Source organism: Xiphias gladius, chromosome 23 (assembly GCF_016859285.1).
Source record: "Xiphias gladius isolate SHS-SW01 ecotype Sanya breed wild chromosome 23, ASM1685928v1, whole genome shotgun sequence".
NCBI classification, from domain to species: Eukaryota; Metazoa; Chordata; class Actinopteri; order Istiophoriformes; family Xiphiidae; genus Xiphias; species Xiphias gladius.
The window spans coordinates 8,716,438-8,737,293 of record NC_053422.1 but is presented as its reverse complement, the minus strand read 5'-3'; the positions used below and the strand labels follow the sequence as shown (position 1 = coordinate 8,737,293).

The following is a 20,856-nucleotide window of genomic DNA, read 5'->3' as shown; positions in this document are numbered from 1 at the left end:
CATGGAAAGCAGTCCCCGGTGAAGAACAGCAAAGCACATTTTTCATGTACTGTATTTCTACATGATATTGACCAGCTGCTGGTGGTTTATGGCTGGCATGAATTCAGTTTGGACTCAAGACAGTAAATATCAAACAACTCTGTGCCCACAGGCCAGGTTTGGCTTGCAACATAATTATTGTCGGCCCTCCAAAGGCTTCCAGAGACTGAGGAGATGTTTTGATCTGCTTTGATGCAATGCAATTATATTTTAGAGGTGATTGAGAGATAAGTTGTTTACTGCCTTGCCATGCCGTGCTTGATTAATTGAGCACAATTTGTAAAGATCGCTTGGATCATCAATGTGGAGTACTAAACAATTGGTCTGTCATGTAACAGTGTAAAAGAATAGTCTGATAGGGTTTGCACTCTTGTCAAAAGCTGTGTTTAGAAGAGATTCTTTTTTCTTTTTCGGCTACTTGTTGGGAGAGAGCTTTGAGTGGGAGCATCTGTTAAATGACTGGACTCTAAAATATAGTCAGTCTGGGGATAATACCAGCATATGGCTGTGCCATATTTGTGTTTTATCTAATTAAGAGGCTTGGGTTTTTTTTTAGGCTGGCAAACTGGCACACAGCCTGATCAGCCATATGGAGACGCATGGCACTGCCAAAGTTGACTGTAGTTATTTAAGCCTTTCTATTTAGTGCTGTACCGCTCTTTTTGTGACACAGACCATGGAGTATAGGGATATACGGCTGTGCGATTCTAAGGAACGAAGAGGTTGATTAAGGTTTCTGGTTATTGCATCCATATTGGGCAATTTCGCACCTCACCACGTATGTCCAGTGCTAACATTCAGTGGCAGTGCAGGAAGCAGTGTGTCCTTTATGTAGCAAGGCCGAAAATAATGGTGTAGAGGTTAACTCAACTCTAAACAGAAGTTATAGCCATTGCTCCACAAAAAGCCACCATTAAAAATTTGGTTCTCTCTCCTCATCCTGGTTATCATCTGTTCATGAATTAGCTGGCTTCTGCTGCATATCAACTTAGAAATGAAACTGTAAACGCTGACTTCTGTGGCCTCCATGTTTACGTCCACATGACAGCGTGCTGCGTGTGATGTCTTTGTTATTGTTCTTTGGTGCTTGCGGGTCAGTTAAGGACAGTGACCAATTCACACTGGAATCTGATATTGGCCGGATTCAAAAAACAATGAACAGCCAAACAGAGAAAGAAAAAAAATTTGTATCTGAGTAATAAATCCGAATTGAGCACTAAGGGTTGCAGTGTGAACGTAGCCTAAGGTAGGACATCCGAAAAAACTCATATGTATCAGTTTTGGATCTGGGTTGTTTTGGAAGGTACTGACAAACTACCCATTTTGTTGTTTAGTTGAGAATTTGTTGTTCTGGATTAAAAATTTGCAAAGTTGAAGACTTCCACATCTTTGTTCATGTGACTCTAATGTGTCTCAATATCCACCATATTCAATGACAATCACGACTTTTTGATGCCAGGCTGGGGGACCCCCACTCTGTACAACTGACAAGGACTGTCAGACAAGTGTTGAAATGTCTTCAACTCTTCAACTGTATGTAACTCTTGGACTGTGTGTTGATAATTTTGAGAACATATCACCATCCTCCAGAAAAATCACACTGTTAATTTTTCTAAAACGGAGAATAACTGGTGAATTATTGTTGGCCACGTTTCATCTTCCATCCTCATCCACAGTAAGTGATTCCATCATCTGTGATAGGACTGGATTCCTCTGACAGCTTTGTTCACCAAGCACCCTGATTAGCAGTGATTGGTATCAATCTGGGATCAAGGCCTACTTTATGTGTCTGTGTGTGTGTGTGTGTGTGTGTGTGTGTGTGTGTGTGTGTGTGTGTGTGTGTGTGTGTGTGTGTGTGTGTGTGTGTGTGTGTGTGTGTGTGTGTGTGTGTGTGTGTGTTTTCTATATATTTGTACCATTCTATTCTTGTTCTTGTGTGTGCTTTCCTGTGTTCACATTGCAGACGTTTATTACAGGGGGATAGAACAAGGGGCCAAAATTTAATTTCCTTCCATATAGTTAGGGCGTTTAATCATGTCTATTATAAGGCCTATTGGCACACTGATTCAATGCGTCCCTCTGCCACCATCTGGAGCACGGGGAAGCACACACACACATAAACGCACACGGAGCAGCCCTGCCGCTCCATGACTCCATCAGTGAGCAACAACTTCTGGCTGAGTAATTAATGAAAGGACAGCTAGGTTTCCATCCAATTCATATCAACAAATAATGATTTGTCAAAACATTAATGTAAATAACAATTTTTGACTAGGAATTACCAAAAAAATACAGAAAGTACTCAATGAATTGTGGTGGAGACATACTGGAAACACATTTGCTGTGGCTGCTTCCATTACAATTGTACTTATACAGTTGCACATTTTGTATGTTCTGGTCAAATGCAGCCATTGTGAAGCAAATGACAACAGAAATGTCCAAACTTTTGAAAATTCTTGAAAGTCTATTTCGGTTTTATAGTATATGCTCAACTCAGAGGATAGAAACAACTCTAACTTTCATCTTACAACAAAATAAATATGTCTGCATTATGTCTGCAATGTCTGCATTATATTTGCTTGACAGCTACCTTGCATCCACACTTGCAGGGACTTTGTTGTTTCTATAGTATGTAATGTTAATATGAGCCAATAGTGGGAGTTAAATTACTAATAAATGTATAGTTACATTAATTTGGGAAATACTAATTAATGTTTGTCTAAATTGGTCTGAAGCTGAACTTTTTTTTTGCTAAGAAAATATTCACCTTTTTTTACATGTTTCCCACTAACATCAATGACTATGGGCTAAACTCAAAGGAAATTTTAGAATTTAAAACTTCACTTAAAATGTTATTCACTTCTGCACATTTGCATAAACATTTCTATGTAGGTCATGTAACTGAGATCTCTCCAATGCCAGCCCCAACTTTCTGTCATTTTTTTGTCTATCAAGAAACAAATCACTTGTCTCGTGTCATTACCAGTCTGACTGCACACTTATATAGACACACCAAAGAAAGATGAGGAATGCAAAGATGAGCAAACTAAAATAAAATATGAAACAGGGAAGAAAGGAATGGGATGAGAATGGTAAAATGAATATCAGAAGGAGAAAGGAGCAAAACTGATGAAAGGATTCAAAGAAAAGTTGCAGGGGAGTAAATAGTAGGAGATAAATAGAAAATAGAAGGAAGGGACAGGAGCCATGCAGCAAGACACTGGGCAAAATGAGAAAGTGGGGAAATGAAAGAAATAAAAAAAGAAGGGGTGGTCCGCTGGACAGAGGAAAGTTAAGGGCCAAAAGATTAGTAGAGGAGGAAGAGGTTTGAGATTGAAAAGCCAAAAACTAAAGAACCGGGAAAAAATAAATGGAAGGAAAGAAGAAGTAAGAGACTGAACAACAAAGGAGGGGTAAGGGATGTAAGTGGACCAAGGATAGGTGTGGTGGTAATGTAGAAGTGAAGAATGAAAGGCCAATGAGAGGACTCACATCTGTCTCTCTCTCTCTCTCACTTTCTCTGCCGTTTACAATCTTTAAATCTTTTTAATTGCTTTTATTACTCTCTCACTGTCTGTTCTGGTTCTCTTTCTATCTAAAAATAACACTGTGACTAACACATTAGTATAAGTGAGACAATCGATGCAGGTTTGCTGTGCTGTGCTGATTTATTTCCAAGAGAAACTGGTGGGAATACCTGCCGTCCTGCTGATGTAGGATTGATGCAGGGTGGATGGACATCTACCATTCCTGCCATTTCGTGTGGCCTTAATGCAGTAAATGAGGATTTATACAAGGAGGGGTTGGTTTTGACTTGCAAATGAGTCCACTCTGAGTGATGTTCAAGGGTGCAGGAAACCACGTCATGTTTTCCACAGAATTATAAGTCCACCTCTGTTGACTGTGTATATGCAGTCAAGGATACCAAGTAGCTTTCCATCCAGCTCTTTTTTTGTAAATGAGTAAAACTGAATATAACCTTACATTTTCTTGAATTGGATTGATGATTTTTGTAACTCTTTTGGCCACAAAAAATAAACAGTGAAAAGAGATGGAAACATATTTGTCTAATGTTAAAGTTCAAGTTAAGTAAAAGCGGCCTGCAAAACTCTAAAATCTAATCTACTGTATTCTGTCTATAGCGGAAAATAACTACTACACATCGTCTTTTCCTGAATTTAAGTAAATGTTACATCAAATATGAGTTGCAAATCCTATCACTGTGGTGGAAAATAAAACTGTTATGGGAATGCTGTCTAGCTAAATATGTTACAATTCAGACAAAGCTACTGACATTTCCTCCCTCCTGTCTCGGCTGGTCACAACCTTTAATGAATTAGCTGCATCCTGCCATTTAAGGACGTGCGTAGAGGGTTGGTGTCATGCAAAGAAAAATGGGAATCTGATTTTAGGAAGCTGGCTATCATGTCTTCATTCTTCTTCCCCGCCACTCCTGGAAAGGGACAGTATGCTTGGTGGGGGAAGAACGGCTCTGTGAAGTGTGTGTGTGCATTATCGCTCTAGGTGTCACCTTGTTTTAAAGATGTTGTGCTCTCAAAAGGATGCTAATTATTAATCTTTATTGTATATTTTCACAGGCACATACTTGCTAGATATATGCCTGGCTCTAGTACGTCCACTGCTGGAATTGTGGTAAACATAAAAGCAACTGAAGGCACACATCTGCAATGACCGAGACACACAGCAGTGCAGGTCAGTAACTTGTGTGTGTGTTTGTGTGTCTGTTGGTGTGTATGTGCGTGTGCATGTGCACGTAGCCGACACAATGTTCTCACCTCTTTCTAAGGCGCTGTTATCATAATTCAAACAAACTGCCATCCGGCACTGCATTGTGGGTAGGGAAGCGTGAAGCATGGAGGTGTTTTTTACGAGAGAGAAGAGAAAGGAGAGGATGACAGGAAGGAGAAAGGTAAAGAAGTAAAGCCATGAGGTGGGTTCCCTTTTTTTTTTTCTTACACTGATAAACTGTACGGTTGTATCGCTGAAGAAATTACATATTGCATTCTTTGAACACATTCTTCCAAACCACCTAAAGGCACTGTGAGTGGTGTTGATGCTGAGCATGGGTGGAACCCGGTGGGACATATGAATTAAATTTGATCACAATAAAAAAAGTGGGTAAGAGAGCGAGAAGGTGGGTAGATGGAACACAAGGTACAATATGAGGACGTGATGGCTACAGAAGATAAAAAGCGTGTCTGTGTGGGCACTGAGGTGTAATGTGAGGGCATATGAAACAGCTGTACCTTATCTGATGCATCCATGCTTCTGTAATCCAACTACAGCTACAGTATATGCCTCCCAGCGTGAGTGACGCGCATGTGTTGTGATTTAAGCGTGACCACAACTGTACACACACAGTATCTGTGGTTGATCACAGTTATCACTGCTTCTTTGTCTGTCTTCACTGTGAGCAGAAAGCATTACAGTAGCTAACTACTGTATACCGTAGTATAACCTTCATATTATAGGTTTAAATAGTAGTCTGACAGAATCTCGTGATATTGCGATGTATCAAATATATCTGCTTGTCAAATGTGAAAAAAAAATGTTTTAGGATACTAATTTTACGACTTTTACAAAAGTATTATTACTTTTGTTGTTGATCTGTTACAACTCTGGGATACAAGTTGGTGGGGTTTACTGCATCAGGCTGGTGGAGTATTAAAAGAAAAGTTTTTAATATACTTTCCTCTGACTGTGTAAACCTCCGGCACGACAGCGTGGGACACTATCCGAATAAGGTTGCTAACCTCATTTTTTTTCTCAGCTTTTTTTTCTCTCTCCATGAACATATTTAGCATGTGATTTTATATTGTTCTGTTTGCAAACCAGTTTGCCTTGAATACATTTTGTATTGAACTGAATTAATTAGACACATGTTGTGATTTTTTTTTCTTCTTTTTAAAAAACTTTAAAGCACTGTTAACCTTAACAGCGTCCTTGCAAAAATAGCCCAAGGCGCTTAATGTTATTGAGGAATATTGTGCACACTGCTGATTAAACTCTTGTCATAACTGGGTGACAACCATGTAAAAATGTCCCTGTTATACAGTTAAGTTTTGAAACAAGTGAAGGGATGACCAAAGCTGGACTGCCTGGTTGTTGATCACAGGTGCACAGTGACTTAGAAACTGTCGGAACAGGAGGCAGAGCAGAAAGTACTGTAAAACCAATAGATGGCCAATTCAAGGCCTGCAGTAGTGTTATATGTTAAAAGTACAGTAGTGCATCCATTATAAGACTTGCATGCCTTGACACTGGTGGATCAAAGAGGCAGTTACAGTTAAACTTCAGTGCAGTGCCCGATCCAGCAGCTGAGATGTATTCCTCTTTTTGTCTTACGGCGTGGGTTTTGGTGCAAAGTGCAGTTTTCTAAGGACAGAGAGCTTTCTCCTTGCTGTTTAGGATTTACATTCTCACTTCTACCTCACCGTAAGTTTCAATGCGTCACTTCCTGTGTGCAGAGGAAACCCGCCACATGCTTCCTCCACATATCATGAAAAATTCGGCAATTCAACGGCATCTTGTTTTTCAAAAGGGATCAGACATTTTTTTTCCCCGCTGCATCGCGACTTTATGATAAGCCCAAGAGCAGAAAAACGAAACCACAAGTGTTTGACGCCAAAGACACCACGCTGTTGGACATTCTCAGGACTGGTTAGCATGGTGACGTTTCTGACAAGGCAAGACAAGACAGGACCAGATTAGATCATGGAAAATACGATTAGATATAATTGGATACGATATTAAGCATCCAGAATGTGACGTAGATAAAACCGTAAAACAGAGAGCATATTACAGGAATTTTGGCACAGTGCTTTCTGTCCATTCTAACCTTACATTTGCCTTTATCATCTGTAGTTTCACTGACAGGTTGAGTTTAAGGCAATGAGAGGACCAGCAGTCAGCACAATGTATATGGGGAGCTCACACATACACACACAAACACCTACACACAGATGTATGGCATATACCTGTCTCCTTAGGTTAGTGGAAGACTACAGTAATCGTATTTGCCAGGTTCTTGGCAGTTTCAGCAAAACAGTCAATCTGATAGCAGGGTCAAAAAGGTTTGTGTGTGTGTGTGTGTGTGTGTGTGTGCGTGTATGTGCGTGTATGAGAGCATGTGTGTGTGCAGCATGCGTGTGTGCATGAGAGAACTGCAGTAAATGGCATGCAATGCTGTGGTAGCCACTAGTCAGCATGACAGGGAACAACTAAGTGAGAAAGATAGAGGCCCTACCCTCTGAGAAGCAGAGTGAGTGAGACAGAAGGGGAGAGGGACACAGATCAAGAGTGATTGAGAGGCGGTGAGAGAGAGAGAGAAAGGAGAAAGTGAGAGCGAGCGGGAGAGAGACAAAGTGAGAGGGAGAGGGAGACATATGAGAAAGTCAATGCTGTGTCCACCAGGGACAGAATATCATGAAGGTTTTTTTTACCCTGTGGTGTAATGGAGGGTTGGACCCTTTTACTGCAGGAGTCACCTTGTCTAATGGATGGACGGATGGAGAGGGGTGAAAAAGAAAAAAGAGGGAAATAGTGTGGGAGCGAGGGAGAGGAATTTAAGGGTTAGGGGCTAGTTGGAGGGAGCTGGGAATGGAGGGATGGTGAGAAAGGAGGTAGGAGTGGAGGAAGGATGCAGAGTAGGGATGGAGTGAACAATAGAGGATGGAATGGAGAGAGAAATGGAAGATGAAGAAGAGAAAAAAGAGAAAATAAAAGTGAAAGACAGAGAAAAGGGACCACACGGGAAAGAGCATGGAAAGACAAAAGACTGACGGACAGATGATGGGATGAAAGAAACAAGAGGAAGAATAATAGAAGAAGGAAAAGTAAACTTGTTGGTAGGGAGGATAGAGGATGAAGAAGTGACGACATATGAAGAGAAAGAACAAGAAGAAGACAGAGAGAGGAAGAAAGGGAAAGGGATGCAATTCGAGGGGACTAAAAGGGGCAAGGAAAACATGGAGGGAGGAAGAAACTAGAGAAACAAACACGAGGAGACCAGGGAGGACGAGGAGAAGGAGGTGCTACAAAAGTCAAAAAGAGGGAGGAAGAAATGAATGATGTTTATGTGCCTGAGTCACTCCTAATTTTGTCAGAAAAAAAGTAAAATGGTTCACTGTGTAGTTTAAAGCAGTTTCGAGTCTGGTGTTAATAAGGTTAAGGGCAGAGTGCAGCATTTTAGAGTGGGATATATATCCAATGTGCAAAGTCTAGAAACTCGTACTGAATTTCACCTATTGTACAGTGGATCTGCTCAGTGGGTGAACTAGGCATTTAAGTGGGCCGGAATGATCTGGAATGCCGTTCCGGCAACTTCGATTAATAAGTAAATAAGCCTGATTGGCAGCTCTCTACATATGTGGGCCCATGGACTGTCAAAAAGAAGAAAAAGCCATTATACTTTTACCAGCCCTGTCTGTCTCTTTACTGGCCCTCTCTGTCTGCCTGTCATCCAGGGTGCACATGAGAGCATGCTGCACACTTGTTCCAGGATTGCGGTCACTGACATAAAATAAACCCCCCCCCCCGGATCTTAGGGTTCCCCCACCTGCCAAATCCCACTGTAACCCCTGGGGACAACCATAGGAGAGACTGTGGTTACACTGGACAGTACGCACATGTAAATGTGTGTTAATGTATGAGTGTGATGCTCGGAATTGCTGGAAAAAAAGAGCTTGCACACTCAGCAAACCTTCCCTGGATGAATACAGATTATATACGCTCACATCAATATGTTAGGTGCTGTAACATCGCAACCTGCTGTAGTCTAAGATGTGATATGTTCTGCACTTGGTTCATATTTTTGTCACTGAACTCCAAATGGTTGTGAAATACTTGAGTGAGTCTGAGGTCAAAGATGTAAGGTGGTGCGTAGCGCTGAGTTTGGAGTGTGTCCGTTGTGAGCAGGGAGAGTGGATTAGATGATCAGAGGCCAACCTGAAGTCAAAAGGTTTGGAGCCCAGCCATGGGAACCGACACTCGCTCACTTACACACACAAACACACACAGCAGTACAAAGCGCAGAGCACAGGCACTTTCAGGTCCATTTAACCTAAGAGTAATAATCTCCTGTGGACTTTGGAGGCCATGTTGTAATTACATCACTCTTGGGAGAGGAAACTAACCAGAAGAGCACATTTGCTTGTAGCCTAACTCTGAATTACTGATATGTGGCAAAATGCATATTAATCAATTCACGGACTGCCCAATGAAAAAGTATTAGAAACACGCAGAGCTTTACAATTCAAGGACACATAAATTCACAGTTTAAGGTGATATATGTATATTTGGCTGATTAAATGGAGGTCCTGAAATAAATTCAGGCAGCTTTTGCTATTGTCTCTGTGGTTGCTCACTTAGCTAAGCCGTGATTTTTGCTAGTGGAATAAATAGTTGTGATGACTGTTCCAAATCCAACATGGCCCCAAAATTCCTAGTGAGTTTTCTCTGTCTCCCTGTCTAGTCTGAAGTACAGAGGGGGGTAGAAATTAACATAAAAACCTCCAGGAAAAGGACTGCTAAACTAATCTTTAAAGTAACTTAATCACACTTAGAAACACTACCGCCACGGTGGTTTCTTGTGAGGCTGGATGCCAGTTAGCACGCAAAACGGCATGTTTGCGGCTGAGAAAATCTCACGGCAAGGGTTCATTCGGTAGCTGTTCTGCACCTTTTTGATCACATCACATGATCTTCACAGCAGGTTTCATGGAATTAGAGAGATTCAAATTTTCACTTTTTCTGAGCTCTTGAAGAACATCCTCATCCGCGTTGGCTTAAAAGCTGAGAGTTAAAGTTCATTCTTGATTCGGAAAGAGCTATTGAGAAAATACATGCAGCCTTCCCACACATGTCACGAGTTAAATAAAAAGTGTCCTCATTATGATTTGTTCACATAGCAATGGAAATACCACACACACAAAAAACAATCTCTCTATATTATGAATACAATCATCCCCTTACTCTCTGCCTTCCTCTCTCTTTTTCTTTCTATTTCATTTAGCTAAAAATAAATTATCTGTTTTTTTCTTTCGTTTTCTGTCAGTCACAGCAGCTTGGGTAGTGAAATAAGGCTTGGTGAGCATCCAGAGGGATGGGTTATTATCTTTTTGCATCTTGTAGTTATTATGCTCCACTCTGTTTTTCTATCCCATCCTCCTTTCCTCCCTCTATCATGTCAGTCATGATAAACACAACAGAAAACTTTAATTTACACAAAGAAGATTTGTTGAGCAAATCAAATTTTTTTTTACGGCATTTTCCAGCTTTACAAACCTGAACTATCCTAGACAACCACCATTTGCCACTGGTCGCTGTCCTTAAAAACACTTTTCTTTTCTGTTCCATTTCATTCTATTCTATCTAAACTGATATCGAACTCAGCGAGGACATTGTTTACCCCCAAGAGTCTGTCTACTAGTTATCTATGCAGCATCAGGCAGGATTGATCAGCCATTATTGATGAGAAGCATCGATTAAGCAGCATATTGATTACACTATTGGTGATTAGGACATCATGAATAAATGACAGGGGGTATTGAACGCTTGATGTGAGGATAAAACCTCTCTGGACAGGAACAGAGGAGAGTGAGAGGAGGAGGAGGAAAAAAAAGGAGGAAAGTAGTAATGTTGGGAAAGGTGGAACAAAAATTAGAGAAGCAGGTGGGAGGAGGAAAAGGGAGGAAAACAGGCAGAAGTGATGAAAATCAGGATGCTATCGAGGTGGAGGAGGTGCAGGGAAGATGGAGATAACAGACAAACCATGTGGAACTGGAAAATGTGACTGGCAGTTTCAGTTACAAAGTTTAATGTAGTGCTTATGACTAAATCTAAACCAAATTATTTCAGTGATTCAGAATTAAACGGTTTTGATGTCCTATCAAGGAATTACTGTTTCTATGTGATAAAATCTAAAGAATAAACATCATAGATACTGTAGGTTATATTTATGCATTATCTTAAACAAAACACTTAAGATACATCTTTCCCACATCTTTCCCTCATTTTTCCCTCTTAGGGGGCTTTTAAGGTTGGAAAAAAAAATCACTCTATTCCACACCATGTGGTGGTATCTTATGTATACTCTAATATACAGTTTGTTCAGCATTAGCCTGTTCTGACCTTAAGTTTTTTGCACCATTCCTGGAAATATTTTAGATGTGCTATGCATCATTTTACAAACATTTTCCCAAGATTTCAGACGGACATACAGTATGTGGTATCAAAGAAACTTTAGTTTTTACATTTACATTTACCATGTAAAATAAAGTTATGTGGGTTTGAACAATGTTTGTCTGTACAACATGAATTTATAATTACTGACCCAACAGCAGGTCAGTGGAGTTTAACGAAGAATTAAAAGAATCTGAAATAGTATTTGGAATAAACTTTTTTTTTTTTAAATGAAAAAAAAAAAAAAATTAGGCTCAGTTACCCGAAACACAGAGAAGAAAAGACTAAGCTGTAGGAATATACAGTAAGCGGGATGAAAAGGGAGGAAGGAAGATAGAGGAAAGGAAACAGAGAGGGAGGAAGGAAAGGAAGGGAGTGATTGTGCTTACAGGTTCTTGACACTGGTGATTCCTCTGAAGGCTTTCCTTGGAACTGCCTGGATCTGGTTCTCACTGAGGTCTCTGGAGAGACAGCAAGAAAGAGAGAGAGCGACAGAAGACATTAGTTGACGTGTTCCAAGCACTCAAAGATGTAGGGTGTCAGATGTTAAACAAAACCACAAAAACACGATCTATGCCACAAAGACACACACACACGCCCTAATGCACGCACACACACACACACACACACACACACACACACAAACACACAGCCAATTACAGAACAAAGGCAGAGAAGGCGAAAGAGATGGACGGAAGGAGAGAGAGAAAAGATGATATGACATTTATGATCAGTGGAACAATTTGGTCCAAAGCGCTTCAAAGACAAAAGGAACTATCAGAAATGCTGAAGTGTGTGTGTGTGTGTGTGTGTGTGTGTGTGTATGCATGTGTGTGTGTGTGTGATTAATGGAGAAGCGGGAGGGCGGGCAAGGAAAGAGGGAGAGAGAATTGTAGAATAACAGACCAGTGTGTGCAGTGTGTGGTTCTACTGAACGTGTGTTCCACATGTTTTGAATGTAAACGTTTTTTTTTTTTCTTTTTTTTTTTTTTTATGTATGCCCTCCAACTGTGCGATATTGCTGTGGCGGAAAAATGGAGCAATCAGCTCTGTTCTGAGAAAACTCGAAAACACACACATTCCCATTTTAATACCCCCATTGACTGTGTTTATTGTTGTGTTTATTTCCACCACACAAGCAACATATTTATTTTTCTCTCCCTCTTTGTAATGAGTCTTTTCCTCTCTCTGTAGTACACACGCTGAACACAACAGCACATACAACAGTCCCTTTTTCTTCCTCCGTAATGAATACCTATATTAGCCAAATGATTTTCAGTATGACACAATTGACTTGCCTTAACTCTGTTAGTGTTGTTTGTTGGGGAGAAGGCCTGGCAGACAAACAGGGCGCAGAAAGCACAATGTAATTGGAGAGAGAGAAAAAGAGGTATGAAACATCAGACAAGCTAATCACCCTATATTCCTGCCAGTTAGACCAGAGTTGAACAGACACACACACACACACACACACACACACACTGTACAGACGTGTGCTAACAAAGTCAGTCGGCAGCAGCACACAAATACATGACCATGCATGTGAGATAATGGATGCACAATTGAATAATCACAGCACAAAAGAGTAACAGACCTCGGTTCTGCCCGGACTTTTCTGTTTGACCTTGACACACACACACACACACACACACACACACACACACACACACACACACACACACACACACACACGCTCACGCTCACAAGTACACATCATGGAAATCAGCCAAACTCTCCGTGGAGAACAGTAACTACTGTGTATAACAACCCTAGTCATAACACACATACCTTGGAATAAACATAATCATTCATACACTCGCACATAACCTGACATACATACTGTTTATGCTCACACGTTAATTTACACTCACACACACATTCAAGTACAAAGCAGGAAAATTGGTTGTGAATTATTCCAGAGCCAATCAACCTTTATTAGTGCCGTGAATGTTAATTGGCGAGCTGTGCTCAGAAAACAGAGAATTCATTTCCTCAAACTAACAAGGTTTCATCATTTTGGATGTTTCCCTTTCAGCCCTGTGTTTTCTGGTTCATTCCTTTTGTTTGACAAGAGATGAGCATTCCCCATTTTTTCTCCCCAGGCCTTGATGGAAAAAGTATGTGCCTGGCATTGTATACTCTTTAGGCAAAGAAAATATGTGCTTTTATGTGCAATTTTGCTCAGCGCTTGCGGTAACGAAGGAGCACAAAATAGGCAAACATTTGACAGACAGGAATGGTATTATGATATTTTAATGTGGAGCACAGCCGGAAAATATTCCTTGTGTTTACACGTCTTGTTTTGAAGGTTTTGACACTTTTTGGGGTAGAGATGGGATATTTCTGAAGTGAGGTTTTCTCTCTTTTTTTTTCTGTCTTTGTTGCTCTCATGCTGACGTTGACAGAGTAAATAGGAAACAGATAGAAAGCAAAGCTGTTATCACTCTCTCTTTCTAACCCGCACTCCCTTTCTCTACCCTTCTCCATTATCTATCATTCTCTCTGTCTATCCGCCTAACTATCTAACTATATCATAAATCTATCTTCTTTATCTCTATAATTTGCATTTCTTTTATACCGATATGCCCTCTGTGGACTGCTGACAAACATGAATGATTACAAAAAATGAGACAGAAAGCAAAAGACAGAGAACAAGATATAGAAAAAAAAAGTCATATTTCCGAGGAGTTCCTGGCTAATAAATCTTTTATTGTTTTGTTTACCAACCATGATATTTATTTGTTATTTCTTCTAACAGAAGGTAAGCCATCCAAGTCAAATAAAAGCCATTATAAGACTGTGCGTCTGTCTGTCGGCCTTTATGACTCCAGCTGAGTGACTGACACCAGAGAGTACACAGTTAAGGGTGCCGAAATAAAACTCCTGTCGCAAGGCTCTGAATGAAGTTTTCATTATACAAGTGGTTACTGGTTGTCCATTTGTGCAGTTGGTTTTAAAGGTTATGGAAATGTTTTTATGTCCAACCAGCATCCAGTGTTCTCACTGTTTGGGTGACATTTTGGGAGGTGTAAACAAAAGATGGTCACCTCGTCAACATTTTATTGGAAACTAGGAAACATGTTATTTTAATGGGTGCAACAGGATTCAGTGCATGGGTTCTGCAAAAGGGAAGTTTGCTTTCCCTAAAATTTGTTCATTGTAGGATAAAGTATGTCAGTCTGGTAAATTTGTATTGTAGATTTTTAAGCTGCACAGGGGCAACATTTTTATGAACAGATGCAAAGGTCTTATCAGCTTGAAACAGAACAGAACAGCCAATGTTAAGAGATGCTATAGGTTTTGTAATCATCCAAAACATAGAAACTAACAGTTTAAATCAAAAACTGCTAATTTTCTTCAACAGATTTGGAACAGTCCAATAACTGTCATCACATTTTGATTAAAATGTGGCTAAAACCTGATTGGTACACAGACAAGACAAAAACATACAGAAATTTGTCCTGCGAAATAACCAAAACGGTTTGAACTTTGGCAGAAAATGTTCATGTAGGACTCCGTTGCTCATAGTAAGAATCTGATTGGCAAAATAGGCTTTCGGGGCCTTTAATGTTCAAGAAAATGCTTCTTGCTGCCATTTGGCAGAGTTTTGATATGACGTTATGTTCTGGCGGATATAAACAATAACTCTTTATTTTAACATAATGTATTATTAAGGCTGGATGTCCACATAGCATTTTTCTCTGGCAGTAAAAGGGACGACAGGGTGCTGGGGAGCGCTTCATCCCCGCGCTTCTAACGCTGTACGTGGGTTTTGTTTCTATGACAACAATATCTTGACAACATATCACCACCGCCATTGTATGATAAACTAGCATCGCGCCTTTGCTTTTTATTACTATTTGTTTATTAAGTTCAGAGTTTTTCAACTAGAAGCCCTCGGAGCAGCTGCACTAAAAAGGCAAAGCGCAATGAAAAAAAAGACACTGGGTGCTGCGCTTTTTCTCTGGGCAACCACATGTGTCCGCATAAGCTCTCTCCTCATTGGGAACGATCGGAAAAAGCGGGCGCTCAGAAAAAAATGCTATATTGACACGCGCCGTAATGTCTCGGCACATTCAACATCCAGAGTTATGTTATGTCTTCATGTAAAACAGTAGTCCTCTCATCTGTCTGTGAGTCACACCTGCCGACCTTTGAGCAGAGCAAAAGCTATCACCAACCGGAGATTGGCTTGTGATCCTTGAAAAGGACACTCACTGATAGACTAACCACACAAACACACGCATACAGGTACACACACACACACACACACACACACACACACACACACACACACACACACACACACAGGGCACATTTGGATAGCGAAATGGTTTGTACACCAGTGTCTAGCAATCTGCTCCCACATTACAATTATTGGATTTAGTCTTTTTGGTGCTCTTCTATTGCCATAGCATTTGGGGGAGCATGCAATTAATCTCCTAAAAATTCTATTAAAGAGACAGATGGTTGTTTGAATTATACATCAGTTATATTAGGATGACAAATTCTGTAAATTATTGATACTGATTATGAACAACTGCATATCTTTTTAAGAATTGGAGGATCTTGGGAGCCGGAGGGAGACAAGACAAACAATGCAAAGTTCACAAAAGTTCAAGTAAGCTAAGTTTAGTAACCATGGGTACAAGGAGAAATGAAGAAGAGAATGAATTAGAAGAGGAGAGAGAAAAAAAGAAGAAGAGGCCCAACAAACAGCAGCAACAGCAGCAGAAGAAAGGGCAGTCTTCCATTATTCTTTCCATGTTTGTCATGGCTTCCTAAGTACTGTATAATTGATTGAATTTTGACCAAATGTTTTCCAGACCTTCCCCCTTTCACCATAAAGACCCCCCACCCTCTCGGTTAGAGTTTCCCCAGCCAGCGCCTCTCCTCTCTGGGCATGATGACTCTCTGTGGCCCCTAGAAGTCTGGGGGAATTGAGAATGCCAGCAAGATCCTCCTCTGGTTTGGGGTGGCGGTGGTGGTACTGTTGGTTTGTGAGAGTGTGTTTATGTGTGTGTGTGCGCGTGTGTGTGTGTGTGTGTGCGTGTGTGTGTGCGTGTGTGTGTGCGTGTCTGCACGCGTGCTCCCAGCTATCACTTCCTCCATATTAAGTTCCATTATTCATGTGAGGAGAATAATAACACTCTCTAGGTCACCCGCCTCAGATATTACTGTTAACCCTTAAACACACAAACAGTGCTAAGTAAGCCACATTGTGTCTCCTTGGATACTGACGTTAAACCTTTAGAAACACAAACACACAGACATTGCACATGTAAGTGCACATTTGTACCCACATACACCACAGCGTCACACACATGCAGATACAAAAACAGGAAAAATACACATGTCCTTCATACACACACACACACCAAATGATGTTTTCTCCCAGGGCATGTCACCATACACTTTTTTGTGTAACAGTAGACACCAGATATTAGATGGATCCGCCCTCAGGCCCGTCCAGATATGAGCCAGGGCTGTACAGTCCTGGACCTTTAACCTGTGAACAGGGGAGTTGGAGCAAGCCTGTTTGATTTCATACGGCTTTGTGTCAGTTGGCATCACAGGAGGTCTCAGTTAGACAGAGATGACAAGGACGGTGGCAAAGGTGTGTGTCTGTGTGTCAGGTAGAATTTGTGTGTCTGTGTGTGAAAGAAACAGCAGGCAAGTGAGAGTGGATGGGCTACAATCTACAGCATGCATCTTTGTGTGTGTTTCTGTGTGTGTCTTTTATTAAAAGAAGAGTGACTGTAGTGGAAGAGAGAAAGAAAGATGACCCTTGGCTGGGCTCCAGGGGAGAGATGAAAAAGAGAGAGGAGAGAAACAGGAGGAAAATTGAGGGGGAGGAAGAAAAGGGATAGAGAAGGAAAACAGAGGTGGCACAATTTCTTTTTTGAAACCTGAGAGACATTCAGTGGTTAGCTCAAGCCTCTAGCTTCTCTTTTCCCTGTCTCTCTTCCTCTTCTATCACTTTCTTTTTCCACCCCTCCCGCGATCTCACTTTCTCTCTCTCTTTTTGTCTCTCTGTCTCTTTTTCTCTCCCTTGGGGGCTGTAACTGCATTTAATATTGTTCCATAAAGAGAGTAATAAATATCGACTGCTGGCTAGCTCATATTCCCCTTGCTTTTAAAGGCACTCTACTGTAGGGTAAGACCAAAGTCATGCAGCAGGTATTACACTACCGCTTGTATTGTAGAGGCGATTCAATATCCTGTAGTATCTGTAACCTTGGGAACTATTTAAATATCCTTTATGCCATTTTAACTTACTGATAAGTACTGCCTTTAAGTCAAAATAAATATATAGTATATAAGGTTTTAATGCCTGGTGTAGGGGATGTTTTAAATGTATTCCTGTAGGTGTAAAAGCAGAATAACTTTCAATTCATGTAACGACTTTAAATGGTGAAGATTCCCATTAAAAAAAAAAAGTTTTTCCTGACTTTTGTTCCCATTACGTGAATTGAAAAAATGAGCTCAACACTCCAATGATACAGGCATGGCTTTTTCTAGACAGCCGGCAACCGCACAGTTAGCGAAGCTATCAGTGATCTAAAGAACACGAACATATACTTGCAACAGCAAACAGGGAGGTCTGCACTGTGGTATCTGAGTGAAAATAACTCAAACTCAGAACTGTATACGATACTCTAACTATTATTTTATTGGGCAAGTTGTAACGGAACATATAGCAATTTTTTTTTCTAACCTTCATTCATCCCAGGAAAACAAACTGACTATAAATGCTAAATTTTGGCAACGCCACACACACATAACTCCATGCATTCAAAACTGGAACCTTCCCATTACAACCATGGTTTTCAAGTCTTGGCTACAGAGCCACTCTACTTGAGTGATTCTGACTTGTGCCAACAAACTGAGGGGATATATTACCCTCCATGCTGACAGCGCATTGCAGACAGCAGGACTGCTATGTGTGACTGTATAGTGGAGATTTTTTGATATTTCAAAGGTTTAGAGCTAACACAATTTTTTTCATTGCCAAATTTTGTCTTTGGTTTTTGCTCAGAAAAGATGGTCTAGGGACCCAAGTGCTCCCTATTCTCACACTTTCAGCCCTCATTCTCACTCTTTTCAAGTTTGCAAGTTCTGGTTCTTCTTAAAGGAATAGTTTGGCATTTTGGGAAATGTGCTTATTCACTATCCTTCCGACAGAGCGAAGCTAGCTGTTTCCATCTTTTTTTGTGTATTTATGCCAAGATAAGCTAACTGTTTGCTGAATTTTGCCTTACAGTTACCGGACACATATGAGAGTGGGACTGATCGTCTGGTCTAACTCTCTGCAATAAACATGATAGGATGATTTTCAAAATGCTTAACTATTGCTTTAAGTTGTTAGTGCGCATTTCGTCCTAACCGCCTGTGTTCCCTGAAAGCTGGCTCTTTACATAACGGAAAAAAAGTTATTTTAGCCAACTGGAAAACGTTGCTGTGAAGAGAAATAAAAGTATTTCCCATCAGACACATATAGCCTTGATGTCTGTATCTTGGTACACTATAGAAAGTAATAGATGACACACAGAATGGTCTTCCTTCCATATTTCTCCTCCCTTTTGCCATTCCTCTTTCCAGTCTTTGTAATTCTTTATCAGTCATTTGATTCAGTGCCCTTGCAATGTCTTGAAACCCCCGCCCCATCCCTCCTCCCCTATTCATCCCTCCCACCCCCCGCTCCACTCCCTGTGATTTAATTAAGCGGGCGCTTTAGGAATAAAAATATTGCCCCCCTCTATTGATCATGGTGGACGGGAGGCTGACAGCCCCGGCTGGCTGGGACAGGACGGGACAGGACAGGACAGCCACTCTCCTAACTCGCTCCATTAAAATGATCTAAGTAAGTGTGTGTGTGTGTTTGTGTGTGTGTGTGTGTGTGTGTGTGTGTGTGTGTGTGTGTGTGTGTGTGTGTGTGTGTGTGTGTGTGTGTGTGTGTGTGTGTGTGTGTGGACAGGTGTGTGTCTACAAGTGACTTGTGCAAGATTGTGCATGGTTGTGTGTTGACTATAGATTGGTGTGGTGGTGCATTTGTGTGTTTGCAAGTGAAACAGCCATCGGGGAGCTGTAGCATCTAAATCAAACTAAACGTTCTCAAAAGCTCTCATGGGTCCTTGCAAATCCCTTGTTAGAGACGCACACTGACACAGACACACACACATGCACATGTTCATCAAACACCTCCTTTGATACATACACTGCATCAGCATTATAAATGGACATTGTCTGCACTTTTTGTTTCTCCGCCACCCCCCCAGCCTCGCTCTTGCCCCTCCTCTCCCCATCGCTCTCTGAAAAGCTGTAAGTATCTATTATGTTTTGTCGATACTGTAATTAAATTGGACAGCTTAATGCAATTCTCTGTGATCCATAGGCCTTTATGGATATAAAAGCTTTTCTGGCCCAATGCCAAAAAGATGTCCAACAAATTTAGATGAGTTACTATCAGGGAAAAAAAATAGTTGAGATGTTAAGGCAGTGGGGTGCACACATGGTCATTTGTTATTGGCTAATTTACTTTAATGTCCCTGACGCCATTTTGTTTTAATACGTTTTCTCATTTGAATTGTCATCCGCGGGACTAAGCGATATTACTACTCTAACTCTCTTTCCTTTTTTTTTTTTTTTTGGTTAGTCCTTTTTTTCCCTAGTGCTTAAGCCAAGCGATATTGCAGGTTCTTAGGGACATTTATGGAGCTAATAAAACTTCAACAGCAAAGGGTCAAGAGACATTAGAATGGACACAGAGAAGAGACAGATGGAGGGAAGGGAGGGCGGGTTAACAGGCAGGCGAGAAAAGACAGAAACACAGTGCGATAGATGGAGGGATGGGTGGTCAGATAGTTTGGAGATGGAAGAATGAAAGATTTCTTTGTCTTTCTTTTGGAGTAGATTTAGTATCCTACAGAGGACAATGCCAAACTTTTATATTTACTCTCGGTAATCTTGACCAAACCACAGTTTGATCGCTATCAATTCCACCTAGTTCTATAAAACTAAACCTAACTGATAGCATACTCAGGTGCCTTACCAGTATAGAGATAAATGTATGCTATATCAACTTACAGTATAACATTTTTAAAAAGTCCAGTTCTGGTGTATTCAGAAGAAGAAGAAAAAGCTTGCAAAAAAGAAATATTTATATATCTTTATATAATTAAAATAAAATAGCTTTAAACTTTATTTTATTATATTGACTAATGTCATGACAATATATATGGCTTCTCACCATAATATGGTGAGAGATGATATCACAATTTTCAAGTTTGTTTTTCCTTGGCTTATTCAGTGTATTCTGGAAGGCAAAGAAGCTGAGGAATTTTCTAAACTCACAGAGGACTTTGTAATCCTTCAATTAAAATTAAAATATGAAAATCACAAAAAGTGGGTTTTACCAAGGGAGCAGGGATATCTTATCTACTCTGTAACATCAAGAGGATGCAATGTCAGCTACATAACAGGGAGTTTGGTTATTTCTTAATCTTTTTAAAACCTGACAAGAATAATAAATCATACTGGTAACAAGGAAAGGTTGTGTCCCTGCCAACGACAGCAGATAGTTGTACTCTGTTGATATACATGGTTGAAATTTTT

General features: G+C 40.5%; 1 protein-coding gene across 1 annotated transcript in view; it reads right to left on the bottom strand.

Moving 5' to 3' along the window:
- The window catches only part of slit3 (slit homolog 3 (Drosophila)), a 248,394-nt gene that overhangs the window by 105,554 nt on the left and 121,984 nt on the right, over positions 1 to 20,856 (bottom strand). Inside the window, exon 5 of the mRNA XM_040120062.1 lies at positions 11,631 to 11,702. Within this exon, the coding sequence (XP_039975996.1) occupies positions 11,631 to 11,702 (72 nt within the window). The remainder of the gene's footprint in view (positions 1 to 11,630; positions 11,703 to 20,856) is intronic.